Genomic DNA, 26,684 nt, shown 5'->3' with positions numbered 1-26,684 from the left:
TCCTAGGGGAGGGGTCTCTCTCTCTCCTTTGTATATGTTAATCAGGTTCAGCCCTGAAAATCTTAGTAAAAGGTTGGCTTGATCATCCATTGTTCTCAACAAAGTGATCTTAGCTTTTATACATATAATCATATCTATCCGCTGCAATGTCCCACAACTTCACAACCAGCATCAAACTAACCCACACATCATTCTGCTTGCTTCAATACCAAACATGATGGGCGCATCTGGTTCTGTTCAGATAATACATATTCATGACATCAATTCATCAGCCAATTCTAAATCTCCATGATGTCTGGTGCTTGACATTATTATAACCATGTACTGTATGAAACAAGCGCCGAATCCATCTCCGTGCCATGTCCGAGCAAATGTGTGTGTTTCCATATATTGCTGTGCTCGCTGCGCATATTTGCAAGTATAGCGACTTAAATGTGTGTGTGGTTTGTATGTTCTCTCTATGTAATATTTTTGACTTTGACAGTCCACCCTTTGGCAGTCACCAATGACTGCCACTTCCTAAAACATTTCAAAAAGAGAAAAATATATGTCAGGGGTTAATACATTTCCATGGTTGGGTAAGGGAGGAGAGAGGAGAAGGTGTGAAGAGGGTATGACCTAGTGAGATAGCAGAAGCATGTGTGTATGAATCCGTGTTTGGGGGGTCATGTATCATCGTGCCGTACGTGTTTTAAATCAAGCTTCGAGGTATTGCGAAGTATACATTTGAATTCCTTCTTATCCCGTGGTACGGGTCTGTGGATGGGCTGTCAAACTTTACCGAGCTCTTTTCGGCTGTGGTTCTAACAAAATGGGGAAGCACATTTTAGTTGATGATACATGAATGGGGGAATATGTGCTTGCTGATATCTGTGCCTGTATTCCCTATCGACTATGTGTATAATTACCTGAGGGTTGTAGAGATGAAGATAAGACATAATTACGGTAAATGCAGTGGTATTCTATGTCAGGTTAATGAACATTCGTCGATTGAGGTCTTGTTCGGTGTCTGTTGAATGCAGTCTTCTTTGTGCTTTTGCCCATTAGGTGCGAGCAAAAAGCTTTGTCAATGTCCATAGATTTACAAAAATGTTGGGCTAGCGTAATTTTAAAATTTCTAGGGAAACTGGGGATCTATGGCAAAGTTCATCAAATCTCTGGGTATAAGGTTGTCAAAACTTCTTCTTTAATCCATCCGTTGTCTGTATACAGGATCATCAAACTCCTCGTCAAAAGTGGGTCTTTTTACCTAGGAGAAACCGGAAAAACAGATGAAGGAAACGGACCGTAGAAATCGCATTTTCATCACATCATTGTTTCTACCGTTGGGTCATAAATCAAGTCCATTGGAATTACAGTTTCCTCACTCCTTAGACTCATTACCTCAGGTAGTACTTTTCCAATATAACACAATCCTTCAGAGTTTGGGGCAAGCCGCTCATACGCCTTTCTCCCGCATATGAAATATGCATCATCGGGGAGAACATATGGGACGGAGTAGGACATAACCATATTACACACCTTCCATGTGAAATCTCCTAACCCTAATTCTTCCATCTGCTTAGTACACGTATCAGGTTGTACGATATGTGCACAGTATCCTGGTGATACCTCTCCAACTCTCGTAATCCTATTTCCTAAGGTATACCTATACCGGAAAGATTTTCCTCTACTGGCTATGTGGCGTACAAGCTCTGTATCTGTCGGCATTCTATCTGCTCTATATGAAAAGGTCATGGTTTGGTTACTCCATGACACTTCCCAATTTCCCGGCTTTCGGGGATTGGTAATGTTAAAACATACTAGGGGTCTATCCACATGATATTGGTGGAGCTTCAAACTAGGAGGACTAGAGATATTAAACCTCCTGTCCACCGGTCTCCCACCCTTTAGCTCAAGTACCTCCCCTACCGTTAAAGGAAATGGTACTAGCCCTGATTTGCTATGACCTTGAGGTACTTGAGAGCATACCCAACAATCTGTTTTATTTAACACGCTACCCACTAAGGAGTGATAGTCACTCAATGGATGCCGGTCCATATGGATATTAAAACTGGATTGGCATTTCTTAATGCACCCATCCTCAACTACATTGTTACAGAGCCTACAGATACAGTTTTCTTTTCAGCTAACAATGTTTACAAATAACATGGCTGTTAGATCGTTTCCGGTACTCGCCTTTGCTCGGTGCTTGTGTTGCTATTGGAAATTTACACCTCCGTCTTAGTCATTGGAACCTTTCTGGATCCTTTCTCGACCTCACTGGTACTCTCACCGAAACAGACTGCTCGGGTCAACGTCATGGTCAACAGGAAAATCCATATCACAGTCTCTCGGGGCAAGTCCATCTTACAGGAGGAGAAAAGAAGAAATTTGTAATGGGGTACAGAAAATCAGTTTGAGGGGGAGAGAAACTTGTTACGATAATTAGTTCTCTCGTCTTGTTGTTCTTCTTGTTCTGCTGTCTTCTCAAAGGTGCTGTCTCTCAGTCTTCCAAACGAACATTCTGGTGATGCAATATTCCCTCCAAACCAGCGATCTTTCTGTAAGGAGCAAAAATTTTGCATTACCATTTGTCTAACTGATGGGTGACATACCATCTTTAAAACATGAAAGCATGAGTGAGAAGAGAGAGAAAACAACAACAGCAAAAAAAAACAAAGAGAGAGAACAATTTATATGCATGTGTATATTACTTAAATCAACAATAGCCATCAATAGGAAAAGAGAAAAAAAACATTTTTCAAACATTTTAAAACATTGTCAGATCATCAGGCTGTCATATCTACATGTCTAATGGTTTCCTTGCGCAGTCCCTCCCCCCCAGCACTTCCATATTCCATTGTCTGTATCTGGCCAGAATACATTGATGCGGATTGGTCATGCTGGGGTTTGGTAGACTTCTGCAAAGACCAAGTATATATGCAATGTTTGAATCCTACCAATATTCGTCAGAGATGGGGAGAGAGAAAAAGAAACATTTCACAGATACATTTACAACGTTTCACCCGGTCATTCCTGTGTCTTCAGGGAATGACCTCCCAATTCATTAACTATTACCTCAGGCTTACCATCAGTCCTAATGATCACCTTTCCTGATTGCACATTATGGGTGTGGCTCAAAATTCTTCCTATATGGTCCCTGTTTATAATTGTGTGTGTTTTAATTTTGCTCATTTCTCTGTCTAGGGGGTCTGACTTTATGTGTGCTATTACAGTTGCTGGCATAATGCCCTTCTCTTTTACAAAGATAACAAACCCGGGGCTTCTTCCAAGTGTCAGTGACCTGAGGTTTTGGTTGATTTGCTGCCTCCTCAAACGCTCGGATGCTCATCACCATCAACCGCTTTCCCTGTACCTCCCTGACTCCTTGGATACCATGATTATGTCGTTGTCTAGGGCGTTGATATACCTTCTGTGAATCTTTGATCATACACTTAGATCTTTCCTAGGATCTGGGAAATCAGACATGATTGATCTCAATTCTGTCCGGGACCAGGGATGGCGCATTGCACTGTCCTTGACGGGAATGATTCCCTGATCGTCAGTCTTCCCATTGGGGACTGTGATTCACCCTGACAGGACTAAACTCAATTACATCACCTTGTTTTGGTCTTACAATATGGGGTACATTTGTTTGTGCGTGATATAAAACTTTGTACGTACCTGTGGACACGACCTCACCTGACCCTCCGTTAGGGGGTTTGATTATTGCCTTTACCGATTTGGTCGCGTCCACCTGGATGTCTTGTGTGATGGTTGCTGGGAGAGGTGCCGACATCGTGCTGGGCTCACTTTCTTGTTCGTATTCCTGAGGGAAGTTTGACATGGGGTGCGACTTGCACAGGTTAACATTTGTAATTTTTTACACTTTCATTTTCATAAACATTGTTACATTTTACACTTTCATTCTTAATACAGTTACTAAGTGCATTTTTATCATACAACATTGTGCCTTTCTCCGCAACCACAATTCTCTCCATTGCCATGTCTCTCCTCTCAAGATGAAAGTTAGGTATGTAAGTTACATTTCTTTGCATTTCACTTTCCTGTTGCCACAGGTTTAAACAATCATAATGTTTGCTCCGTCTCTTTGCTGATTTGATGAGACATATCCTCCTCCTTAAATTTTGCAACACTTCTGGGCTGAAGCTACCTACTCTTGGGAATTTCTCCCCGTCATGTACCGTCATTCTCTCCCATTCATCACATAAAACCTCTGTGTGTGAACCGTATTTTTCACACATCACGTACCTTGCCGACCCGACTGGTCGGTTTACTAAATCAACCCGAACCGAGGTTGATCGCCCCCTGCCTGAACAACTGGCCCCCATAACTCGTAGGTGTTGCTTTTCTTCAGCGAACCCTTACAAAAAACCAAGATGTCCGGGGCAGGCTGGCGGTGAAGTTTACCGAGTACTCCACTCACTTCTCGCCCACGTTGGCCAGTAACACAATCACTGTATCCAGAGCTGTTGTACCCAACCTAGGGCCCCTGTGAACCTTTTATTTACTGGGGCGCGTTCCCCAGCAAGTATCGGTTGTTGGATAGTTCCTGAGTGACCAGCGAACTTCCCTTAAAATAAAAAAAAATTACACAAATCACGTTAGAATGTACAAATAGCGTTTATGACCTTCGTACACTAATAGTACCGGTCAGGTTTACTAATGCACACAATTACGTGCGGTACAATCGTTCAGCACATAAGCAACTAATCTTATGTACTGAGCGACCAACGGAATCGAAAATTACGGCTGCGAATTCCTTCAGCCAGAGCTTGTATGGCCTATATGGGTGTTGCACCAACCCTTTCTTGGTGTTGTGCCTGTGGACTGTATAGCGGACTTCCTTGTCTGCTGTACCTAAACCTGCTGGTCTGCTATGACCTCCTGGTCTGTTACAGTATGACCTCCTGGTCTGCTACACTCTAATGCTCAAATTGTATGTTTTAACCAGGGATGCCTCCCTAGCCACCATGTACGTCACTTACACGCATGTACCTCACGAGAACTCGACTTTTCTTGTGGTTCAACCTCAAAAATTGTAAAAACAAACACTCACTCACCACATATACACTTTTGTTTCTATTTCTATTTCTGCGCAGAAATTTTCTTTAGACCAGATGTGTTGTGAATTTGGAGAAGGATCTGTTAATCTAAATTTCGGACACTAAAATAGACTTGCGCTACTTACCACGTTGCCACCTTTCCGCCTGTTGCAATAACACTATCGTGTGATTTGAGTTACGTGGGCGTACCCGGACGCTCCGTTGCGTAATATACGCTGCGTGCGTCGGCCTTTGAGTTGCGTACGCGAGTCTCAGCCCTTTGTTAGAGACACGTGCACGCAAAGCAAATATCCACCGTAACACAATGTACACTTTTATCAATGTAGATGATCCTCGATCATCTACCGCGCACCACACCAATCTCTCCTTATACCTTAGGTAGAGTTGCGTGTGGGCTTTTTACAATTATACCCTTAAATATTACTTTTTATCTTTTTAACTACTAATAGCAACAAATCTTTCTTAGCACGTTATCAATGCAAATGGCAAACAGGAAGGTGAGATGTGAAACTTACACAAATGAACATGCAATTCTAAATTAATCTAATAACATATATTGATGTAAGCACACGCATATAGATATTACATATATGAGACCCTATTAGTGCTTCTACTTTGCATATGAATGTGCAATTTCTTTCACTGCTGGGAGAGAAAAAAAAAAAAAAAAACAACAAACCAGTCCCACAGGTCATTTGCATTTCAATGGCCATCCTACAAATAGCAGCGTTAAAACAGGTTCTTGAAGAGAGACAGTTACAAAAAAAAAAAAAACTACTTGTGTATTTCTTAAATTTCTTAAATCAAATATTTAATTATTAACTGTTATTAAACTCTATCTGAACTACTTATGATTGACTATGATATGGACTAAACAAATGCATAAAAAAAAACTCATTAAATGATGATTTCTTTTTGACAGTGGATGGCTGATTATTTCCTGAGTCAACTGAAAATCAGCCGTTCAAAAAAAAAATATTTTTTTTTGACCTTCCCAAAATGGCCGCTGCTCCTCCCCCATCCATGAGGTTTACACAAAATGGGGGACAGACCTTTTGTCACAAAGAAAAATCATCATGCCAGCCCCTTTTAGTTATCACGCTATGCAGAGCGATTAAAAATAATTTTAAACCTATTTAAACAGACAAACCATCCAATCTGCCTGTGCAATTGGCACCAAATAGAAATAAAAACCAGATTTACAAAGACAATAACGTACTGTTCTTACCTTCCAGTTCCCGAATTCCCTCAGCACTCCTTACCAAGTGAAGCAGGCGCTTATCTGGTCAGCACTGCAGTATCCCCGACCTCCAAACGGTTTAACGAGGGATACTACCTTCCACTCTTTGCTGACCGATAATGTCTGCTGAAGTTACCTAGTGCAGATATGTGAAGACCGGAGGAGCTCCCCAATTGACAATGTCTATAATATTTGTCCTATTAAAAACACGTTAAAGGTTAAAGAACACAGTACGCAATTGGCGCAAAAAGTACCGCAAGGGTACTCCCTTAACTATACCTTAAGGAATGTACTTATACTGTAAACATTTGTGCAGTGACAATGTGTAGATGTAATGCAGTGTAACCTTGTTAGCTTAAAAGCTGTATGTGCGACTATGACGCTCTGAGAAACCTTTATGCATTTATAATAACCAATCAAATATCGGTCTAAGGTTCTAACGCCTTTAGTGAGAGAATGAACGTTCAAAAAGAATAATACAATACAAGCTATACACTACCAAAATAACATAGAATATCTAACCAAGTTACTACACATAAAATACAATAAAGACACAATTACTTTTAAAAGGGGAAGGAGAGAGAGAATGACTTATAACATTAAATAAGAGACAATATGGTTGCAGATAAAACTACACATGTGAGGAACAATCGCTGCGCAGTTATTCAATGCTGAGAATCTTTGTGGAGAAAATACTTGACCTTACCCATACTGGCTGTCCCTATATACACAACCCTACAATACCGCATGGGACAGAAGCTAGACTCCATTTTGAGAAAACTCCCATGAAGACTGCAACACATGGTTGAAAGGGGGAGGGGAAAACACCCGGCAGCAGCCATTTTAGATTTGCAGGTCCAAACACATGGCACTCTCTACTACACCACAATCACATAGCAGAAGACACAAGACTCCATTTTATTCCAAAATGCCCAAGCCTCAGAACAATGCATATGTTCTGATTTTACAATTCCAAACCATCTAAATCACCTTTCACAATTTCAATCCAACTTCCTAGAACCATCTTATTCACTTTCACATTCCAAACAACTTCAGTATCTCAATAACCAGAGCATATTCATCACAAGACCAGATCACAATGTAACCACACATCTCAGCCCGCCACTGCCACAAGCACATGCCCAAACGCAACTGCATGGTGGTATTTATGATTAACAAGATATATATTATAACTAACCAGTACAATCTATTTTAAATCACCATAGGCAAACAAATACCACAAATGCTATGCTACAGGTTGTCTAATGTCCCAGCTACCATCACAGATTCCCAGATCTATCACACAAACACCCAACAATCACACAACCAAGTTACAATATCCTATTTAAACCAGAAAGCAATCTGTCTATATTTCCTTATCTAGCCATGTGAATTCAATACTTAGCCTTTGGTGCCTGGTGATGATCCAGCCATGCTTCTGGGAGCTTTGTTCTGAGTGTCGCTTCATTACATCTGTTCTCTGAGGCCACCAGCAAAAACTGACCCCCAACCCCCCCAGACAGGAACTATCCTCCTGTGTGTCTGTTCCTAGGGGAGGGGTCTCTCTCTCTCCTTTGTATATGTTAATCAGGTTCAGCCCTGAAAATCTTAGTAAAAGGTTGGCTTGATCATCCATTGTTCTCAACAAAGTGATCTTAGCTTTTATACATATAATCATATCTATCCGCTGCAATGTCCCACAACTTCACAACCAGCATCAAACTAACCCACACATCATTCTGCTTGCTTCAATAACAAACATGATGGGCGCATCTGGTTCTGTTCAGATAATACATATTCATGACATCAATTCATCAGCCAATTCTAAATCTCCATGATGTCTGGTGCTTGACATTATTATAACCATGTACTGTATGAAACAAGCGTCGAATCCATCTCCGTGCCATGTCCGAGCAAATGCGTGTGTTTCCATATATTGCTGTGCTCGCTGCGCATATTTGCAAGTATAGCGACTTAAATGTGTGTGTGGTTTGTATGTTCTCTCTATGTAATATTTTTGACTTTGACAAAACTTATCGCCGGTAATTGGATACCGAATTACCGCATTTGCAATAATTTATTGCGAAACCACGATATCGCTGCTAATAGGATACCCCCCTTATCCTTTATAAAATATTATGTTCTTCTATGTGTATTTTGTATACTTCAGTGAACAGCTTTTGTTTTCACTCCTGATTTGCTTATCGTTTATATTAAATTGTCCTTGTGATTGAGTGAACTCTCTGTGATTATTTGTACACATTTAAATAGGTCAATAAAAACAGAATTAAAAATAATGGTGACCTAGTTTTACAAAAACAAACATTACAACCTAGTAATATATTGCACATGTGCACGTCCCTAACTGCACAATACCTAATCCTACTGGAACCTCACATCACATGACATGGGACTCTTTGATCTTGTTGCTTAGTAACGAAGGCAACATACACACCCCTCCAGCTAATAGATGTCTGTTGATATCAAAACTTGAAGTCACATGACACTCCGGCTCTCTATTGGCCATACACTCCACACAGGAAATACTGATCTCCTCCCCTTCCTCGATTAGGTAACTTCTGGGGCCTTTACAAAGGCTGTACCCAGTGTCTCACTTTACAGTGAACATGCCATTCTAGTGGTGAAACGGCGGTTTGGTACACGGGAACCAGGCTGTGCACAGCCTGAACCCTGCATTGTCCTCCTGGTATAGTATATTGCCCATTTGGGCCTACTTGGAATTTTTTACAAAGACTTTCTTTTTTTGCATGCATATTTCTATGCAACTAAAAGTTTGTTATAATGTATCACTTCTACTTGAATTGAGAAATACATGTTTTCTTGATTTACCTGTCTGATCCTAAATGCCCATTTGGGCTCATGTTAAACTTCTTAAAACTGACTTTCTTTTTTGCCTGCATTTTCTGAGCTACTAATGTAATTTCTGCTGGAATTGAGAAATACATGTTTTTTTTCTACTGGGTCCATGGTCTCCACAGGGTTAACCTTGGGTATGATCTGGTGGAGACTGGCACCGAACAATAAAGCTTTGTGAGGTTCCCAGGATGCAGTGGGCTCCTCTGCCTTCATACCCCGCCCCCATGCTCAGGCACATCAGTTTTTTTCGGTGTCGGCATGGAGCTGGTAACACTGAATAAGGGCTGCACACTGCCGCCCAAGCTTTAATTCTTATTCCTGATTTTTTTTTATTTTTTTTTTTACTTATTTTACTGAGCAATCAGTGACTGGCAGTCCAAAAGGAAGCCAGCACTGATGCTCCAACACTCCCACGGGACCGCAATGCCACAACTGGATGCATGATTTCGGCGGGACCCCTGGCGCACTTTCTTCACTAGCAGAGGTGCAGGGGCACCCGGAACTGCAACCGGATCACTGGGGGACAATTAAGGCAGGTAACCCGCACGCTGTACCCATGTATAGCGCAGTCCATTTACCGCTGGCCTGGGGAGAGGGCCAGCAGCACTGACATGCATCCGGACCATTGAGTGCTCCCTAGACCACCAGGGCTGTAATATACACTGATGCTGGGGAAACAGGTATGCCAGGAGAACCGGTGGTAACGTTCAGCATAGGGGAGATCCACGCTTCTCCAGCGGCCCCTCCCTCCAGCCCAGGTCGCCATTCCATAGTGGTCTTCCCGCCCTGGGCTGCTCCTCCTTCATCCACCTCCACAGAGAGACGCTGGGCAGCCATTCTCTGGGCTCTGCAGGCCTCCAGGAGCGGTAGGCTGAATTTCCCTTTACACCTCTACCACATAGCAGGTTATACGTATCGCTGCATCCTACCAAGCCTCTTATACAGAGCAGGGTAGTTGATATCAGTGCCTATTGCAGTTAAATTGGTTATTCTGCAATGTATGTGACTCATGCTAGTACTGCTGCATGCTTTCAATCGCTCTCTCTATCTCTCTCTCTCTCTCTCTCTCTCTCTCATCATTGCTTTCCCTTTTCTCTCTGAATAACCCTTGAAAACTGGTGTGTTTAGGGTTACATTTGACACACTGTACTAATATTTTGTAATTTGTGTGCACACTATGGGGGTAATTCAGAGTTGATCGCAGCAGCAAATTTATTAGCAGTTGGGCAAAACCATGTACACTGCAGGTGTGGCAGATATAACAATTGCACAGAGAGTTAGATTTGGGTGGGTTATATTGTTTCTGTGCAGGGTAAATACTGGCTGCTTTATTTTTACACTGCAATTTCGATTTCAGTTTGAACACACCCCACCCAAATCTAACTCTCTCTGCACTTGTTATATCTGTCCCCCCTGCAGCTCACATGGTTTTGCTCAACTGCTAACAAATTTGGTGCTGCGATCAACTCTGAATTAGGCCCAATGTCACATGTTACACGCTGCATATTGCTATATTTTTGTGTGTACACCGTAATACTGCTATGTCTAACAAACCTAAGACCAAGCAGTTAGGGGCTTCGACAATGGTAGCATGTAAAACCTGTATCACCGAAGTTTTACCTCAGGAATTGTCACAAGATGGTCAGTGCACAACCTGTATGGTGCCTCCTAAAACTTCAGTCCCTCCAGTACAAGAACCCCCATGTGCATCTTTCACTACGTTGCTGACTAAAATTGCTGGACATATTGTTACCCCACCTGTGGCTTCCCCTATGAGTATACCACAACCACTGCAGCGCGTGACTCCCCCTATGTGACTCCACATTCAATACAGCCTGTTTATCAGGCAATTGCAGCCCCACCTGTCCCTACCACATGGTTGGACTCATTCTCTGGTTCTATACAGAGCTTGGCTGCTTCCTCTGCTGCTTTTCAAAACATGATGCAGGGTCAAGGTACATTGCTTGCACCCTCTACTTCTAAGCACTCTACCCTCTACACAATCTACCCTCCTCCATGATTCTAAGGAATCTTTAGTTACTGTTGAGCAGACTGAGGTTTCAGATGCTGAATTCCTTTTCAGGGGAGGAGAAGTCCACACCTAAATTTCATCTGGCTGCTTTAATTAGGGCAGTGACGTTGTCACTTCAGCTAGAATATGCTGAACAAACACCTACTACTAAAGACTCTGTGTAAACGGCAGAAAGTAGTTTTAGCAGAGTTTCAGCTCCTTTTATCTGCTACCACCAGCTGATTGTACAAAGTGGGAGACTCCACCTACTGTGGATGCTCATGTGACGCATTTAATTAAAAATGAATTACTCCCTATCCCTAGGGCATCTTCCCTTGGTAATTTGCCAGACAGGCAGTTGGACATGTCTCAAGTCTATGTACGCCCTCACAGGAGCAACATCTCGACTGGCTACTGCTACAGCCTATTACATTGGAGAGGCAGCTGTGGACACAGTCCTATTGTCCTCTAAGGCTTCTGCTGTTTCCCTTGCAGTTTGCCGCGTTGTGTGGCTTCGATCTTGGAAAGCAGATTCAGATGTAAAGAAGGCCCTGGAAGCCTTGTCATACACAGGTGACCACCTGTTTGGAACAGAACTAGACAAAATTGTTGAGAAATTAGCTACCTGTCTGCATTCAGCATCGTCAGCGCACCTAGGATTTCGTCCTTTCGGTCCTTTTGTCAGCAAGGCAAAACCAAGGGTCAGACATTTTACAAGAGGGTCTCGCACAGTCAAGGCTTCCAAACCAAAGACCAAACAGGCTTGGCCTACCAAATGTCCAACTTCCAAGCAGGAGAACAAACCCTCTGCCTGACGGGGCAGCCCTACTCCTGGGGGACCCCAGGATGGGAGGCCGACTTCTTTAATACGCCCATACATGGTGTCAGGTCACCACAGACGCCTGGGTCCTAGAAGTGGTCTCTCATGGGTATACTCTTTCCTCTCTGAAGCATCCCCCTAGACAATATTTCCCTTCTACTCTGTCACCGGACCCAGACAAAGCAAAAGCACTGTCTGGAGTCATACTATCCCTCCTACAGTCGGGGGTTATCATCCCTGTACCACAGTCTAAGCAGGGTCGGGGTTCAATTCTACTCTCTTTTTGGTTCAGAAACCAAATTGATCATACCGTCCAACTCTAAATCTGAAAGTACTGTACCTCAAGGTCCCCAGGTTCCATATGGAAACTCTATGGTCTCCCTGGATATTCAGGATGCGTACCTCCATGTGCCTATTGCACCCTGTCATCAACTATATCTTTGCTTTGCTGTTCTACAACAGCATCTCCAATTCCAGGCCCTTCCCTTTGTCCGTCTACAGCCCCCAGGGTGTTCACCAAATTGTTCACCATGGTGGTGATGGAGGCCCCTCTCCAGAAATTGGGAATTTGGATATATCCTTACCTGGACAACTTGCTTCTTCTGGTGAAGTATCCAACGGTGCTGGAAAGTCACCTACAACAGAGGGTGGCCTTCCTTCAGTACCATGCATGGCTAATAAACTGGCCCAAGTCCTCACTCATCCCATCCTAGAGGCTGCAGCACCGGTGAGCACTGCTGGACGCGAGGGTACAATGCATATTCCTCCCAGAGGCCAAGATTGCAACCTTGCAGTAGTGCATTTGCAACCTACTCCGCAGTCCCAGGGTCTCTGTTCATTCAGCAATGCAGACCCTAGGCTCCATGGTCTCTGTGTTCGACATGGTGGAATATGCCCAATTTCACTTCAGGCCTCTACAGAGCCTGATACTCTTCGAATGGACCGGGTTACCGTCTCAAATAAAATCCAGACCTTAATTCTACCCCGATCTTTTTGGGCATCTCTGTCATGGTGGCTACACATGACGAATTTAGACAAGGGCCGACCATTCTGGATCCCACACTGGACACTCCTCACCACAGATGACAGTCTCGGGGCTGGGGGGCTGTCACAGGCAGTCACTCCTTGCAGGGTCGCTGATCTGTTGGAAAGGGATCTCCCGATCAATGTCCTGGAACTACTAGCAGTCTACCAGGCCCTTCTGATGGCCCAGGCCCTGCTCAAGGGTTGTGATAATACACAAGAGAAATAGAAAAATGCTCCAGGGTTCTCCATTACATACGGATGTGAACAAGCATATTGTGAAACGTACGTCATCCATCTTACAGCGGGACGTGGACGCGCACTTAGTACGGAGATACGGGAATCACCCGACCTGGCGCCCACCTCCCGCAGCGGCTCCAGAAATAGAGAGACTTCACCTGCAGCACTCGATCTGACATCCGGCTCCAGCAAACGGCACAGGGGCACGAAGAGCGGTACTGGGACACTACAATCCACCCCGTATTGTACAAGGGCAAAAATAACAGACGGAGGTGCGGGAATCCTACCCGGAAACTCCCCTTCTCTCCGGCGGATTCACTGACAGATCCTCGCCCTTTAACGGGTGCATCACGGGGCTCTGACCAGGTACTCAGGGCTGCCCTCTCATCCACTGTTTGGTATCTGTGGGCCCCCCTGCAATGCCCCTAGGTAACAGGGGAGGAGGATACCAAACGTGGACAGTAGAAGCAGCCGGCACTACTCTATCCTTTCAGCCCCAGGTGGACGGCTCTTCCCTGCTCTCATTGCTCCCATTCACTGCCCAATAGGGCACATGGGACAAAAGCAGAAAGTGAATCTGTTTCCCCACATCTGGGACTCTTTTCAATCTTTACCTGTACCTTGGTTATAAAATGTCTCAAAATGTTACAAATGCATTTATCTTAATTAGTGTATACAGGTCAGTTTGTGAAACACTAAGTAAATGACATCACTTTACAGGCTATTTAGCAAATATAATTGTTTCTAGAAAGCACAGTCAACATCAGCCCCCTTTTTTCTAATTGATAGTGTCTACACAAAATGGATTATATCACCGCTTAGAACATCTAATAAATTATTTAATGTGCTGAGAAATTATCCCCAATCACGAACCAGGGAGTTACTTCCAACATCAAGCTATATAAGATCCCCTATATTAGGGTAACATCTACCTATGGTTTCTATATGAACTTAAATCACAGTCGAATTAAGGGAGATATTTGTCCACAGTTTCTGTGTGAATCTGATCCAACAGCAGAACTAACCCTCCCTTTGTAACATGTTATCATTAGAACAGACTAACGGGTTATTTTTATCACTTTAACCCTTTCGTTATCAGGACACAGTGTGAACGTCTATCTTTCATTTATGCTATAAAATTATAGGCACTTGAACAACAGAATGAGGAGCCTTTTTGGCTGTACTTATCAGTTAGTAAAAGGGTTTCCCTCCTGACACGAATACTTGAGACAGTGTAACTATTATCTGTTCTCCAGTACTGGTTGTCTTGTCAGCTATACACTGTTGCGGAATGGTGGATGCAAAATTTGTATTAAATTACATTCACACTGTTACTACAGTCTTGAACAGTAGACTGCTGTAAAAGGTGCATATATGTTACAGAACCTTTATTAAACTTGTAGTGCTCTTTGTGTCTGCCTCTCCATTGCTTTCCCTGTGAAATTATCCTTGGACAGGGAGGTGGGGAGAGATATATATATATATACCTAAGAGTATACAAGTGATCGATGTTATAGGGATAATTGTTTCAGCATAGTCTCTCGAAAGAGCTGAACAGTAGCTAAACCAGCACTGATTAATTTTACCAATAATTCACTTAGCTTAATTAACCCCAATTAAACAAACTTTCTTTTACTTTTGCCTAGACAATAAATTTACTGAAAATTGGCATCATTTTTGGTGACCTAACTATTGGCAAAAAATATATGGCACTCATCCCATACCTATATCTTATATAGGATTTTTCTTCTGCACTTTTAGGTTATCAGTTTAGATACTGTGCCTGCTTATGGTGCCTATTTTTTAAACATGGAAATAAAAATTTTAAATATTTTAATATTGAATAATCATTTCAAAAGAGTGCGCCACACACTAAGCCTCTTTTTAGTGTTAGGCCCACTAGTGGCTTACACCAATAATCTCCCCCTAAAAAATAATATAACTCAGTTTAGTGGCGCACCTCCAACCCTCATTGATTCTCATAGGGACCTTTTACTGGCCCTAATTGTAAATCTTTCTCCAAATGGTTAATCTATTGACATCCTTTAAAAAAAAATTCTGCTCACCTGTGCAGGGTTTCTTGGACCTTGTGTCCTCTCTCTAGATTCTCCATTACATATCCAGTCAGACAAAGTCACGACAGCGGTATATATAAATAGTCAGGGCGGCACTTGCAGTGTGGCAGCGATGCAGGCGGTAACCAGGATTCTCGCCTGGGAAGAACTTGACCTCACGGTCATATCCGCAGTCTTCGTTCCAGGAGTCCTCAACTGGGAAGCAGACTTTCTCTGTCAACAGGACATTCATGCCGGGGAACGGTCTCTCCACCCAGGGGTCTTTCAGATACTGGTATGTAAATGGGAACTTCCAGACGTCTCATGGCCTCCAGACACAATCACAAGGTTCCATTGTATGGGTCCAGGACAAGAGATCCAGGAGTGAGCTACGTGGATGCTCTCACAATCCTCTGGGACTTTCATCTGGCCTATCTCTTCTCTCCAGTGTCTCTACTTTCCAGAGACCTGAAAAAATTCAAAGAGGCTGGCAGCACGATCATACTACTGGCTCCAGCATGGCCCAGATGCCATAAGTCCACAGATCTAATAAATGTCTCCATAGACGAGTCCTTACCTCTGCCTCTTTGTCCTCTCCCAAGGGCCCTGCCTCCATCTGTCTAACTGCATAGCTCTTGAGACTGTCCTCCTAAGGGACAAAGGTTTCTTTGGGAAGGTGGTTCAAACTATGCTTCAGGCTAGGAAACCTCTGCTCGCATTTATCACCTGATTTGGCACTCCTATTTCCAGTGGTGTGCTCATCATCATTATGATCCCAATGTCCTTCAGATCCCTAGATTATTAGCATTCTTGCAGGCAGGACTCACCATGGGTCTTCGCCTGGCTTCTCTCAAGGTCCAGGTTTCCACTTTGTCTGGTTCCAGAAGAGTCTGGCTCCTTTGCCAGATGTGTGCCTTCCTTCAGGGGGTACTCCAGATACAGCATCCATTCATTCCTCCGATAGCTCCTTGGGACCTATCATTGGTTCTTAAGGCTCTACAACGCAGTCCATTTGAACCACTGGAAACGGTAGACCTCAAGTGGCTCACGGCTAAAACTCGTTTACTATTAACTATTTTTTCAGCCCATAGGGTTTCTGACTTGGGTTCTCTCTCATGGCGCTCCCCATTTCTGATATTCCACCATGACCGGGCAGTCCTTCGGACTAAACTTGGTTACCTACCTAAGGTAGTATCTAAATTTAATGTCATCAAACCAATTGTGGCACCGGCCTTCCAGGAACCTGGTCTTTCACCAGAGGATGTGGTCCGGGCTCTTCGGATCTACGTGGACCGCGCTAGTTCTGTTAGGAAAACAGATGCCTTATTCGTCCTCTATGGATTCCATAAGCGGGGCTGGCCAGCCAATAAACAAACCTTGGCACGTTGGCTTCGCATGACCTTATCACAGGCTTACACACAGGCAGGTCTGCCTGTTCAGAGTACAGTATCTGCTCATTCTACTCGCTCTGTGGGTCCTTCATGGGCAACACGTCATGGAGCGCTTGCTGAGCAGTTACGCTGCTATCTGGTCTTCTTCCCATGCATTTCCTAAGTTCTATGCCTTTGCTACGTTTGGTTCCCAGGATGCAACCTTTGGCTGCCAAGTCCTCCTTTCAGCTTAGGAGCGTTCCTTTCCTATAACAACTGCTTTGGGACATCCCAAGGTTAACCCTGTGGAGACCATGAACCCCAAAGAAGAAAAGAAAGAGTTATGGTGAAACTTAACCTTTGTTAACTCTTTCTTCGAGGTCCATGGGATCCACAGGGCACCCACTCTGACGCACCACGCTTCAATGGGTTGTTTTACGGTCACCAGTTCCCTTCTCTATAAGAGTGTGATTTTCTGGGTGTACCATTCTTCTCTCCTTTCTCCAGCTCCTGCTTTGGGCTTGTTAACTAAAACTGATGTGCCTGAGCATGGAGGCGGGGTATGAAGACAGAGTAGCCCATTGCATCCTGGGAGCCTCACAAAGCTTTATTGTTTGGTGCCAGTCTTGGTCTCCACCAGATCATACCCAAGGTTAACCCTGTGGATCCCATGGACCTCAAAGAAAAAGAGTTAATGAAGGTAAGTTTTACCATAACTTTTTCTATTCTTGATTTATCTGTCTGATCCTACCTGCCCATTTGGGCTCCTGTATTACCTAGAAAATCAGTCTTGATAAATCTTGCTGCATGAACGCCTTATTACATGGCCTGCATATCCTTATGCCATCCAATGAATGCTGTATACCTTCTGCTTGAATTTAAAATGCATATTTTCTTGGTTTACTTGTCTGATTTATCTGCCCACTTGGGCACCAGAATAATTTATTATATTAGACCTTTTTAAACCTACCTGCATGAACACATTATCATGCTTTTGCTATGAAATGATGGCAATTAGCAACACACAATAATACTCAGTGTCTCCTACACGTTTGGGATCCCCGATGTATTGTAGGACCCCACCCACTACACACAAGCTCTAACCTGCATTTGAGCATACAGAATTTCTACACTCTTACTTTCAGTGTAAATCCACATCTGAGCTCTCTCATAATTTTGTCTTCTTACACAATCATATGACGACTGACAGCAGAAGCAATGTTGTTTTAACCCATTCCTATACCCACCCTGGCATTTATACTACTCTCCGCTTCCGTTTACTCTCTCATCCAGGGTGCCTGTTACTAATCCCTGCAATGCAAATGTAACAGGGATTCTGCGCACACAATACCTGGAAAGCAGAAGTACACCCTGCTGCTCAACAGTTGTTAACCACATTCTCTCATCTGTGACATTATAATCAGTACTGCCATACTGCACTGCCTACGCTTAATCTCATCTGATCTTGGAAGCTAAGCAGTGAAAGGCCTGGCCAGTACTTGGATGGGAGATCACCTAGGAATGCCAGGTGCAGTAATTATATCATTTTGACACAGAAAGCAGAAGTAGTGGAGAAACCCTCAACCTGATCTTTTAATCTATCCTCTCCACAAGAAGGTAGCCCTGCACATTTTTACCTTACCTGTCCCATTTATAGACCACACATTTATTACCTACTATTCCATCAATAAGCATAGATCTATCCCGTCCCCTATGCAGGCAATCAAGCCATTTCTCTTGACAGACAATTAAGGGTGGGATTCAATTCTTTTCACCCCTTTCCAAACCCGTTCTGTTTCTGCCCTCAGGGGCGTGGTATCATTATTTCAGCTCGCTACCCCCGGAGTAGAGAGGCACCCAACCCTTTACACAACTAAACCTGATCACTATGGGCGCAATATGTGCGATATCGGAGATCATTTTAGAAAGGAAATTGGGCGTGATATATCATTTGAATCCCACCTTAAGTCTTTGTTTACAACCAGGAGTGATTATATATTGGCATGATTAAGAAACTGATATTGATATCCAAATTAAAGTGCCACATTATCATAACCTAATATTTTCACATTACTTTGTTCATCTATATTACATTCTACACCTCAAAATTAATCTTTAGAACATTATAGACTACATGCTACCCGCTTAGAGGTAGCATATAGGTGTTCACCTTGGAAGTGTTCACCTTGGAAGTGTTCACCTTGGAAGTGTTCACCTTGGAAGTGTTCACCTTGGAAGTGTTCACCTTGGAAGTGTTCACCTTGGAAGTGTTCACCTTGGAAGTGTTCACCATGGAGGTGTTCACCTTGGTCTAATTTTTACTGAGTAACTTTAGCCTTGTAAAATTCTGTGTAACCTTATTGTCTTTTTAATAGTTGGTCAAAAGGTAATTTTTAAATCCTTTTCATTACTGTATTAAGCGTGCCCCAACAGAGTCTTTCGTTCCTCCTTTTTTTTTTTCCCCCTAGTAAGATAAAATCTGTTCTGTACAGAATCTTCTTGACATTGGCAAGTTAGTGACATCATTAAACAGAACTGCTCTAAAACTAAGAAAATTATGTTTATGTTTTTTTGAATTATCTTGTGAATAACTACGTAGCTATTTTAGATTTTATCAATCTTATTCTGCATTTATGTTTTCTCTGACGTCCTAGTGGATGCTGGGAACTCCGTAAGGACCATGGGGAATAGCGGGCTCCGAAGGAGGCTGGGCACTCTAGAAAGATTTATGACTACCTGGTGTGCACTGGCTCCTCCCACTATGACCCTCCTCCAAGCCTCAGTTAGATTTTGTGCCCGGCCGAGGTTGGATGCACACTAGGGGCTCTCCTGAGCCCTTAGAAAGAAAGTATAGATTTAGGTTTTTTATTTTCAGTGAGACCTGCTGGCAACAGGCTCACTGCAGCGAGGGACTAAGGGGAGAAGAAGCGAACTCGCCTGCTTGCAGCCGGATTGGGCTTCTTAGGCTACTGGACACCATTAGCTCCAGAGGGATCGACCGCAGGCCCAGTCCTTGGTGTTCGGTCCCGGAGCCGCGCCGCCGTCCCCCTTACAGAGCCAGAAGCAAGAAGAGGTCCAGAAAAACGGCGGCAGAAGACATCAGTCTTCACCAAGGTAGCGCACAGCACTGCAGCTGTGCGCCATTGCTCCTCATACACACTTCATACTCCGGTCACTGAGGGTGCAGGGCGCTGGGGGGGCGCGCCCTGATAAGCAATAATAACACCTTGGCTGGCAAAAATTCCACAATATATAGTCCCAGAGGCTATATATGTGGAAAATACCCCTGCCAGAATATGGAAAAAAGCGGGAGAATAGTCCGCGGAAAAGGGGCGGAGCTATCTCTCACAGCACACTGGCGCCATTTCTCCTTCACAGATCCGCTGGAAGGAAGCTCCCTGGCTCTCCCCTGCAGTCTACACTACAGAACAGGGTAAAAACAGAGAGGGGGGGACTAAATTTAGGCGCAGTATATAATATATAGAAAAAGCAGCTATAGGGGACATAACTCAGTCCCTGCATTATATAGCGCTCTGGTGTGTGCTGGCATACTCTCACTCTGTCCCCCCAAAGGGCTTTTGTGGGTCCTGTCCTCATTCGGAGCATTCCTTGTGTGTGTGCGGTGTGTCGGTATGGCTGTGTCGACATGTTTGATGAGGATAATGATGTGGAGGCGGAGCAGATGCCTTTAGAAGGGATGTCACCCCCTGCGGGGCAGACACCTGAGTGGATGAGCTTATGGAAAGTAATGAGTGCACGTATAGACTCCTTACATAAGAAAATTGACGACATGCCAAATGTGGGACAGCCGACTTCTCAGCTCGTGCCTGCCCAGGCGTCGCATGGGTCGTCAGGGGCTCTAAAACGCCCGCTACCGCAAGCAGACCCAGATGTCGACACTGATACTGACACCAGTGTCGACGACGATGAGTCTAACCTGATGCCCACTAAGGCCATTCACTGCATGATTGAGGCAATGAAAGAGGTGTTACACATTTCTGATATAACTACAGGTACCACTAAAAAGGGTATTATGTTTGGAGAGAAAAAACTACCCGTAGTTTTTCCCCCATCAGATGAATTAAATGAAGTGTGTGAAGAAGCGTGGGCTTTCCCTGATAAAAAATTGGTAATTCCTAAGAAGGTACTAATGGCGTTCCCTTTCCCGCCAGAGGATAGGTCACGTTGGGAAACACCCCCCAGGGTGGATAAAGCGCTCACACGTTTGTCTAAAAAGGTGGCACTACCGTCTCCGGATACGGCCGCCCTCAAGGAACCTGCTGATAGAAAGCAGGAGGCGATCCTGAAGTCTGTATATACACACTCAGGCATTATACTTAGGCCAGCTATTGCGTCAGCTTGGATGTGCAGTGCTGCCGCTGCGTGGTCGGATAAACTGTCAGAAAATATTGACACATTAGACAGAGACACGATCCTGTTAACCATAGACCATATAAAAGACTCAGTCTTATATATGAGAGATGCACAGAGGGAAATCTGCCGACTGGCATCTAAAGTAAGTGCATTGTCCATTTCTGCTAGGAGAGGATTATGGACTCGCCAGTGGACAGGAGATGCAGATTCTAAAAAGCACATGGAAGTGTTGCCATATAAGGGTGAGGAATTATCTGGGGATGGTCTCTCGGACCTAGTTTCCACAGCAACGTCTGGGAAGTCAGCATTTTTACCCCATGTCCCCTCACAGCCTAAGAAGGCGCCGTTTTATCAGGTTCAGTCCTTTCGGACCCAGAAAAACAGGCGTGGAAAAGGCGGGTCCTTTCTGTCCAGAGGCAGAGGTAGGGGAAAAAAGGCTGCAACAAACAGCAGGTTCACAGGAGCAAATGTCCTCCCCCGCTTCTTCTTCCAAGTCCGCCGCATGACGGTGGGGCTCCACAGGCGGAGCCAGGTACGGTGGGGGGTCGCCTCAAGAATTTCAGCGATCAGTGGGCTCGCTCACAGGTGGATCCCTGGATCCTGCAAATAGTATCTCAGGGGTACAAACTGGAATTCGAGGCGTCCCCACCCCACCGGTTCCTAAAATCTGCCTTGCCGATTGCTCCCTCAGACAGGGAGGCGGTGCTAGCGGCAATTCACAAGCTGTATTCCCAGCAGGTGATAATCAAGGTACCCCTACTTCAACAAGGCCGGGGTTATTATTCCACACTATTTGTGGTACCGAAACCGGACGGTTCGGTGAGACCCATTTTAAATTTAAAATCCTTGAACACGTACATAAAAAAATTCAAGTTCAAGATGGAATCGCTCAGGGCGGTTATTGCAAGCCTGGACGAGGGGGATTACATGGTATCCCTGGACATCAAGGATGCTTACTTGCATGTCCCCATTTACCATCCTCACCAGGAGTACCTCAGATTTGTGGTACAGGATTGCCATTACCAATTCCAGACGCTGCCGTTTGGCCTGTCCACGGCACCGAGGGTATTTACCAAGGTTATGGCGGAAATGATGATACTCCTTCGAAAAAAGGGAGTTTTAATTATCCCGTACTTGGACGATCTCCTAATAAAAGCGAGGTCCAAGGAACAGTTGTTGGTGGGAGTAGCACTATCTCAGGAGGTGCTGCACCAGCACGGCTGGATTCTGAATATCCCAAAGTCACAGCTGGTTCCGACGACACGGCTACTGTTCCTGGGTATGATTCTGGATACAGTCCAGAAGAAAGTGTTTCTCCCGGAGGAGAAAGCCAGGGAGTTGTCATCTCTAGTCAGAGACCTCCTGAAACCAAAACAGGTATCAGTGCATCGCTGCACACGGGTCCTGGGAAAGATGGTGGCTTCTTACGAAGCAATTCCCTTCGGCAGGTTCCATGCCAGAATCTTTCAGTGGGACCTGTTGGACCAGTGGTCCGGATCGCATCTTCAGATGCATCGCTTAATAACCCTGTCTCCAAGAACCAGGGTGTCTCTACTGTGGTGGCTGCAGAGTGCCCATCTTCTAGAGGGCCGCAGGTTCGGCATACAGGACTGGGTCCTGGTGACCACGGATGCCAGCCTTCGAGGCTGGGGGGCAGTCATACAGGGAAGAAACTTCCAAGGACTATGGTCGAGTCAGGAGACTTCCCTTCACATAAATATTCTGGAACTAAGGGCCATCTACAATGCCCTAAGTCAAGCAAGATCCCTGCTCCTACATCTGCCGGTGCTGATCCAGTCAGACAACATCACGGCAGTCGCCCATGTAAATCGACAGGGCGGCACAAGAAGCAGGATGGCGATGGCAGAAGCCACAAGAATTCTCAGATGGGCGGAGAATCATGTACTAGCACTGTCAGCAGTGTTCATTCCGGGAGTGGACAACTGGGAAGCAGACTTCCTCAGCAGACACGACCTCCACCCGGGAGAGTGGGGACTTCACCCAGAAGTCTTCCAGATGCTGGTAAACCGTTGGGAAAAACCACAGGTGGACATGATGGCGTCCCGTCTCAACAAAAAGTTAAAAAGATATTGCGCCAGGTCAAGGGACCCTCAGGCGATAGCTGTGGACGCTCTAGTGACACCGTGGGTGTACCAGTCGGTTTATGTGTTCCCTCCTCTGCCTCTCATACCAAAGGTATTGAGAATAATAAGAAAGCGAGGAGTAAACACAATTCTCGTGGTTCCGGATTGGCCAAGACGAGCGTGGTACCCGGAACTTCAAGAGATGCTCTCAGAGGACCCGTGGCCTCTACCGCTCAGACAGGACCTGATACAGCAGGGGCCCTGTCTGTTCCAAGACTTACCGCGGCATGGCGGTTGAACACCGGATCCTAAAGGAAAAGGGTATTCCGGAAGAAGTCATTCCTACGCTTATTAAGGCCAGGAAAGATGTTACGGCAACGCATTATCACCGCATATGGCGGAAATATGTTGCATGGTGCGAGGCCAATAAGGCCCCAACAGAGGAATTTCAACTAGGTCGATAATCTGCATTTCCTGCAAGCAGGAGTGGATATGGGCCTAAAACTAGGCTCCATTAAAGTACAGATCTCGGCTCTGTCGATTTTCTTTCAAAAAGAACTAGCTTCAGTACCTGAAGTTCAGACATTTGTGAAAGGAGTGCTGCATATTCAGCCCCCGTTTGTGCCTCCTGTGGCACCTTGGGATCTCAACGTGATGTTGAGTTTCTTAAAATCACATTGGTTTGAGCCACTAAAAACCGTGGATCTGAAATATCTCACGTGGAAAGTGGTCATGTTATTAGCCTTGGCTTCAGCCAGGCGAGTGTCAGAATTGGCGGCTTTATCATGTAAAAGCCCTTATCTGATTTTCCATATGGATAGGGCAGAGTTGAGGACTCGTCCCCAATTTCTCCCTAAGGTGGTGTCAGCGTTTCACCTGAACCAGCCTATTGTGGTGCCGGCGGCTACTAGTGAATTGGAGGACTCCAAGTTGCTAGACGTTGTCAGGGCCCTGAAAATATATGTTTCCAGGACGGCTGGAGTCAGAAAATCTGACTCGCTGTTTATCCTGTATGCACCCAACAAGCTGGGTGCTCCTGCTTCTAAGCAGTCTATTGCTCGCTTGATTTGTAGTACAATTCAGCTTGCACATTCTGTGGCAGGCATACCACAGCCAAAATCTGTAAATGCCCATTCCACAAGGAAGGTGGGCTCTTCTTGGGCGGCTGCCCGAGGGGTCTCGGCTTTACAACTTTGCCGAGCAGCTACTTGGTCAGGGGCAAACACGTTTGCAAAATTCTACAAATTTGATACCCTGGCTGAGGAGGACCTGGAGTTCTCTCATTCGGTGCTACAGAGTCATCCGCACTCTCCCGCCCGTTTGGGAGCTTTGGTATAATCCCCATGGTCCTTACGGAGTTCCCAGCATCCACTAGGACGTCCGAGAAAATAAGAATTTACTCACCGGTAATTCTATTTCTCGTAGTCCGTAGTGGATGCTGGGCGCCTATCCCAAGTGCGGATTGTCTGCAATACTTGTAAATAGTTATTGTTAACTAAAGGGTTATTGTTGAGCCATCTGTTGAGAGGCTCAGTTGTTTTTCATACTGTCAAACTGGATATAGTATCACGAGTTGTACGGTGTGATTGGTGTGGCTGGTAAGAGTCTTACCCGGGATTCTAAATCCTTCCTTATTATGTCAGCTCGTCCGGGCACAGTGTCCTAACTGAGGCTTGGAGGAGGGTCATAGTGGGAGGAGCCAGTGCACACCAGGTAGTCATAAATCTTTCTAGAGTGCCCAGCCTCCTTCGGAGCCCGCTATTCCCCATGGTCCTTACAGAGTTCCCAGCATCCACTACGGACTACGAGAAATAGAATTACCGGTGAGTAAATTCTTATTTTTTCTTATGTAGTTTTTGCCAAATACGGATGCTTTTCAGAAAGCTTTGAGAGAAGAGGAGAAGAGAAGACGAAAGGAAGAGAAAAGGAAGGAAATCCGAAAAGGTCCTCGGATAACTCGCTCTCGGTCGGAGTTATAACGCTGAGAGAGCGAAATAATGTGTGCATGTTGCTGGTCTCTGGAATGCCTTACAGGAGTAATACACGTGCCAACAACACAATTCCTTGGTAACAGCAGAGTTTGGGAAACCTAGGTCTGTTATAGCAATGAATGTAGCAGCAACATTAATAAAGAAGGCTTAACCAACCACCTAATGGCTTACAGCACTCAGTTGTTTACTTAAAAATGATTCATCTTTTTATCACGCACACAAGACATAATGTGGTCTGTACAATTACGTCTATCGAAGCGACTACTGCACTGACCGGTGTGCAGGCAGCTCTATACCTTATATAACCCTGCCTAAAGTGGTTCTTAGGTGTACTTGAGGACACACAACAGGTCTTATTTTGAAAATCTCATTTGTTTTTAGACTGTTTAATAAGATTAGCTTTGCCTGCATTTAAAAGGAAGTAAGCTCACTATCATAATTATAAACTAGTAAATCGGTGCATCATTTAACTCTGATACTGTAAGTGCCATATTGACCAAATGTCTAAAAGAAGAGTGGCTCATAAACAAATCCGTAGTACTACTGAATTCAGTTAATATACAGTACCTCACAACTTTTGGGATCAGCTCATCATGCCCCCGTTGTCACAATGGGGATGTGGTCACTTGGCATGCCCCAGTTTGTCAACACTGTTGGTAGGTATAACTGTTAAACACCTGAAACCTAAGAAACGTTCATGATTTGTGTCATTCTCCCATTTAACAACTTTGGGCCATTACACAAATGTTCAATATGAGTGTGTGGGGAGTTTGTCCCGTATTTGCAGCCTCTGCCTAAGGGATGTGGGAGTTATTATCTGTTTGTGGTTCGGAAAGAAAAATGTCCATTACACTTTACTTCTTCAAAACTATACAGTGGTAAGACCGAACAGTGCATTGTATGTCCACAATACATTTTAGGAGCACATAAAGGCATGTTTTACAACCAATGCTTGAGCCAGCTTCTCTTCTAAAGCATAACATAAATTATGAAGTCATCACTAGGAACCACTAAAGGAAACAGCCCATAAGTGCTAAAATCATTGCCTATAATGAAAAGGCTTTTTTTTTTTTTTTTTTTTTAAGTCTTGATTACAAAGTGGGAGATTACACTGTAAAAATATATATTTGACTTGTATTGTTGCAAAGTCTTTCATATTCTTTTTGGCTTTGGTTTCTTAGGTTCATCATACTCTCCTCTCCCCTGATATTGCTACTTTAAATCTTGCAGCAAAACCTTTTGCATTGCTATAGTTCTTATACATTATTATTATTATTGGGAGATATATAATAGTTCATCCTCATTTTTTTATTATACAATAATGCTTGATTTCACAATGCAGCCAATACATTTATTTCTCCGGAAGGGTCCACAGGTTATCCACAGGATAACAATGGGATATGATGAAGCGACCTCGGATTTGCATCAGTCAAAGCTTTTCCGGCCTCCCAGCATGCAACGGGCCCGTCCATATATCCCCGCCTCCTTGCTCATGCAAATCAATTTTTTGTTTGGTACGGCAGGAGCCAGA

At 44.4% G+C, this 26,684-nt stretch overlaps 1 protein-coding gene and 1 pseudogene across 3 annotated transcripts in view; both read left to right on the top strand.

Moving 5' to 3' along the window:
• The window catches only part of CCDC134 (coiled-coil domain containing 134), a 134,238-nt gene extending 108,927 nt beyond the window's left edge, over positions 1-25,311 (top strand). For all 3 annotated transcript variants that reach the window (XM_063940444.1, XM_063940443.1, XM_063940442.1), the window contains one exon: positions 25,016-25,311. In XM_063940444.1, coding sequence (XP_063796514.1) covers positions 25,016-25,141 — 126 coding nt within the window. In that variant the 3' untranslated portion in view covers positions 25,142-25,311. The remainder of the gene's footprint in view (positions 1-25,015) is intronic.
• On the top strand, positions 18,126-18,244 carry LOC134963230 (5S ribosomal RNA; annotated as a pseudogene).
• Positions 25,312-26,684: the final 1,373 nt, after the last annotated feature.

The sequence above is a fragment of the Pseudophryne corroboree genome, chromosome 9 (assembly GCF_028390025.1).
Source record: "Pseudophryne corroboree isolate aPseCor3 chromosome 9, aPseCor3.hap2, whole genome shotgun sequence".
NCBI classification, from domain to species: domain Eukaryota; kingdom Metazoa; phylum Chordata; class Amphibia; order Anura; family Myobatrachidae; genus Pseudophryne; species Pseudophryne corroboree.
Note: the sequence above shows the minus strand (reverse complement) of the source record. Positions and strands in the feature narration are given on the sequence as shown.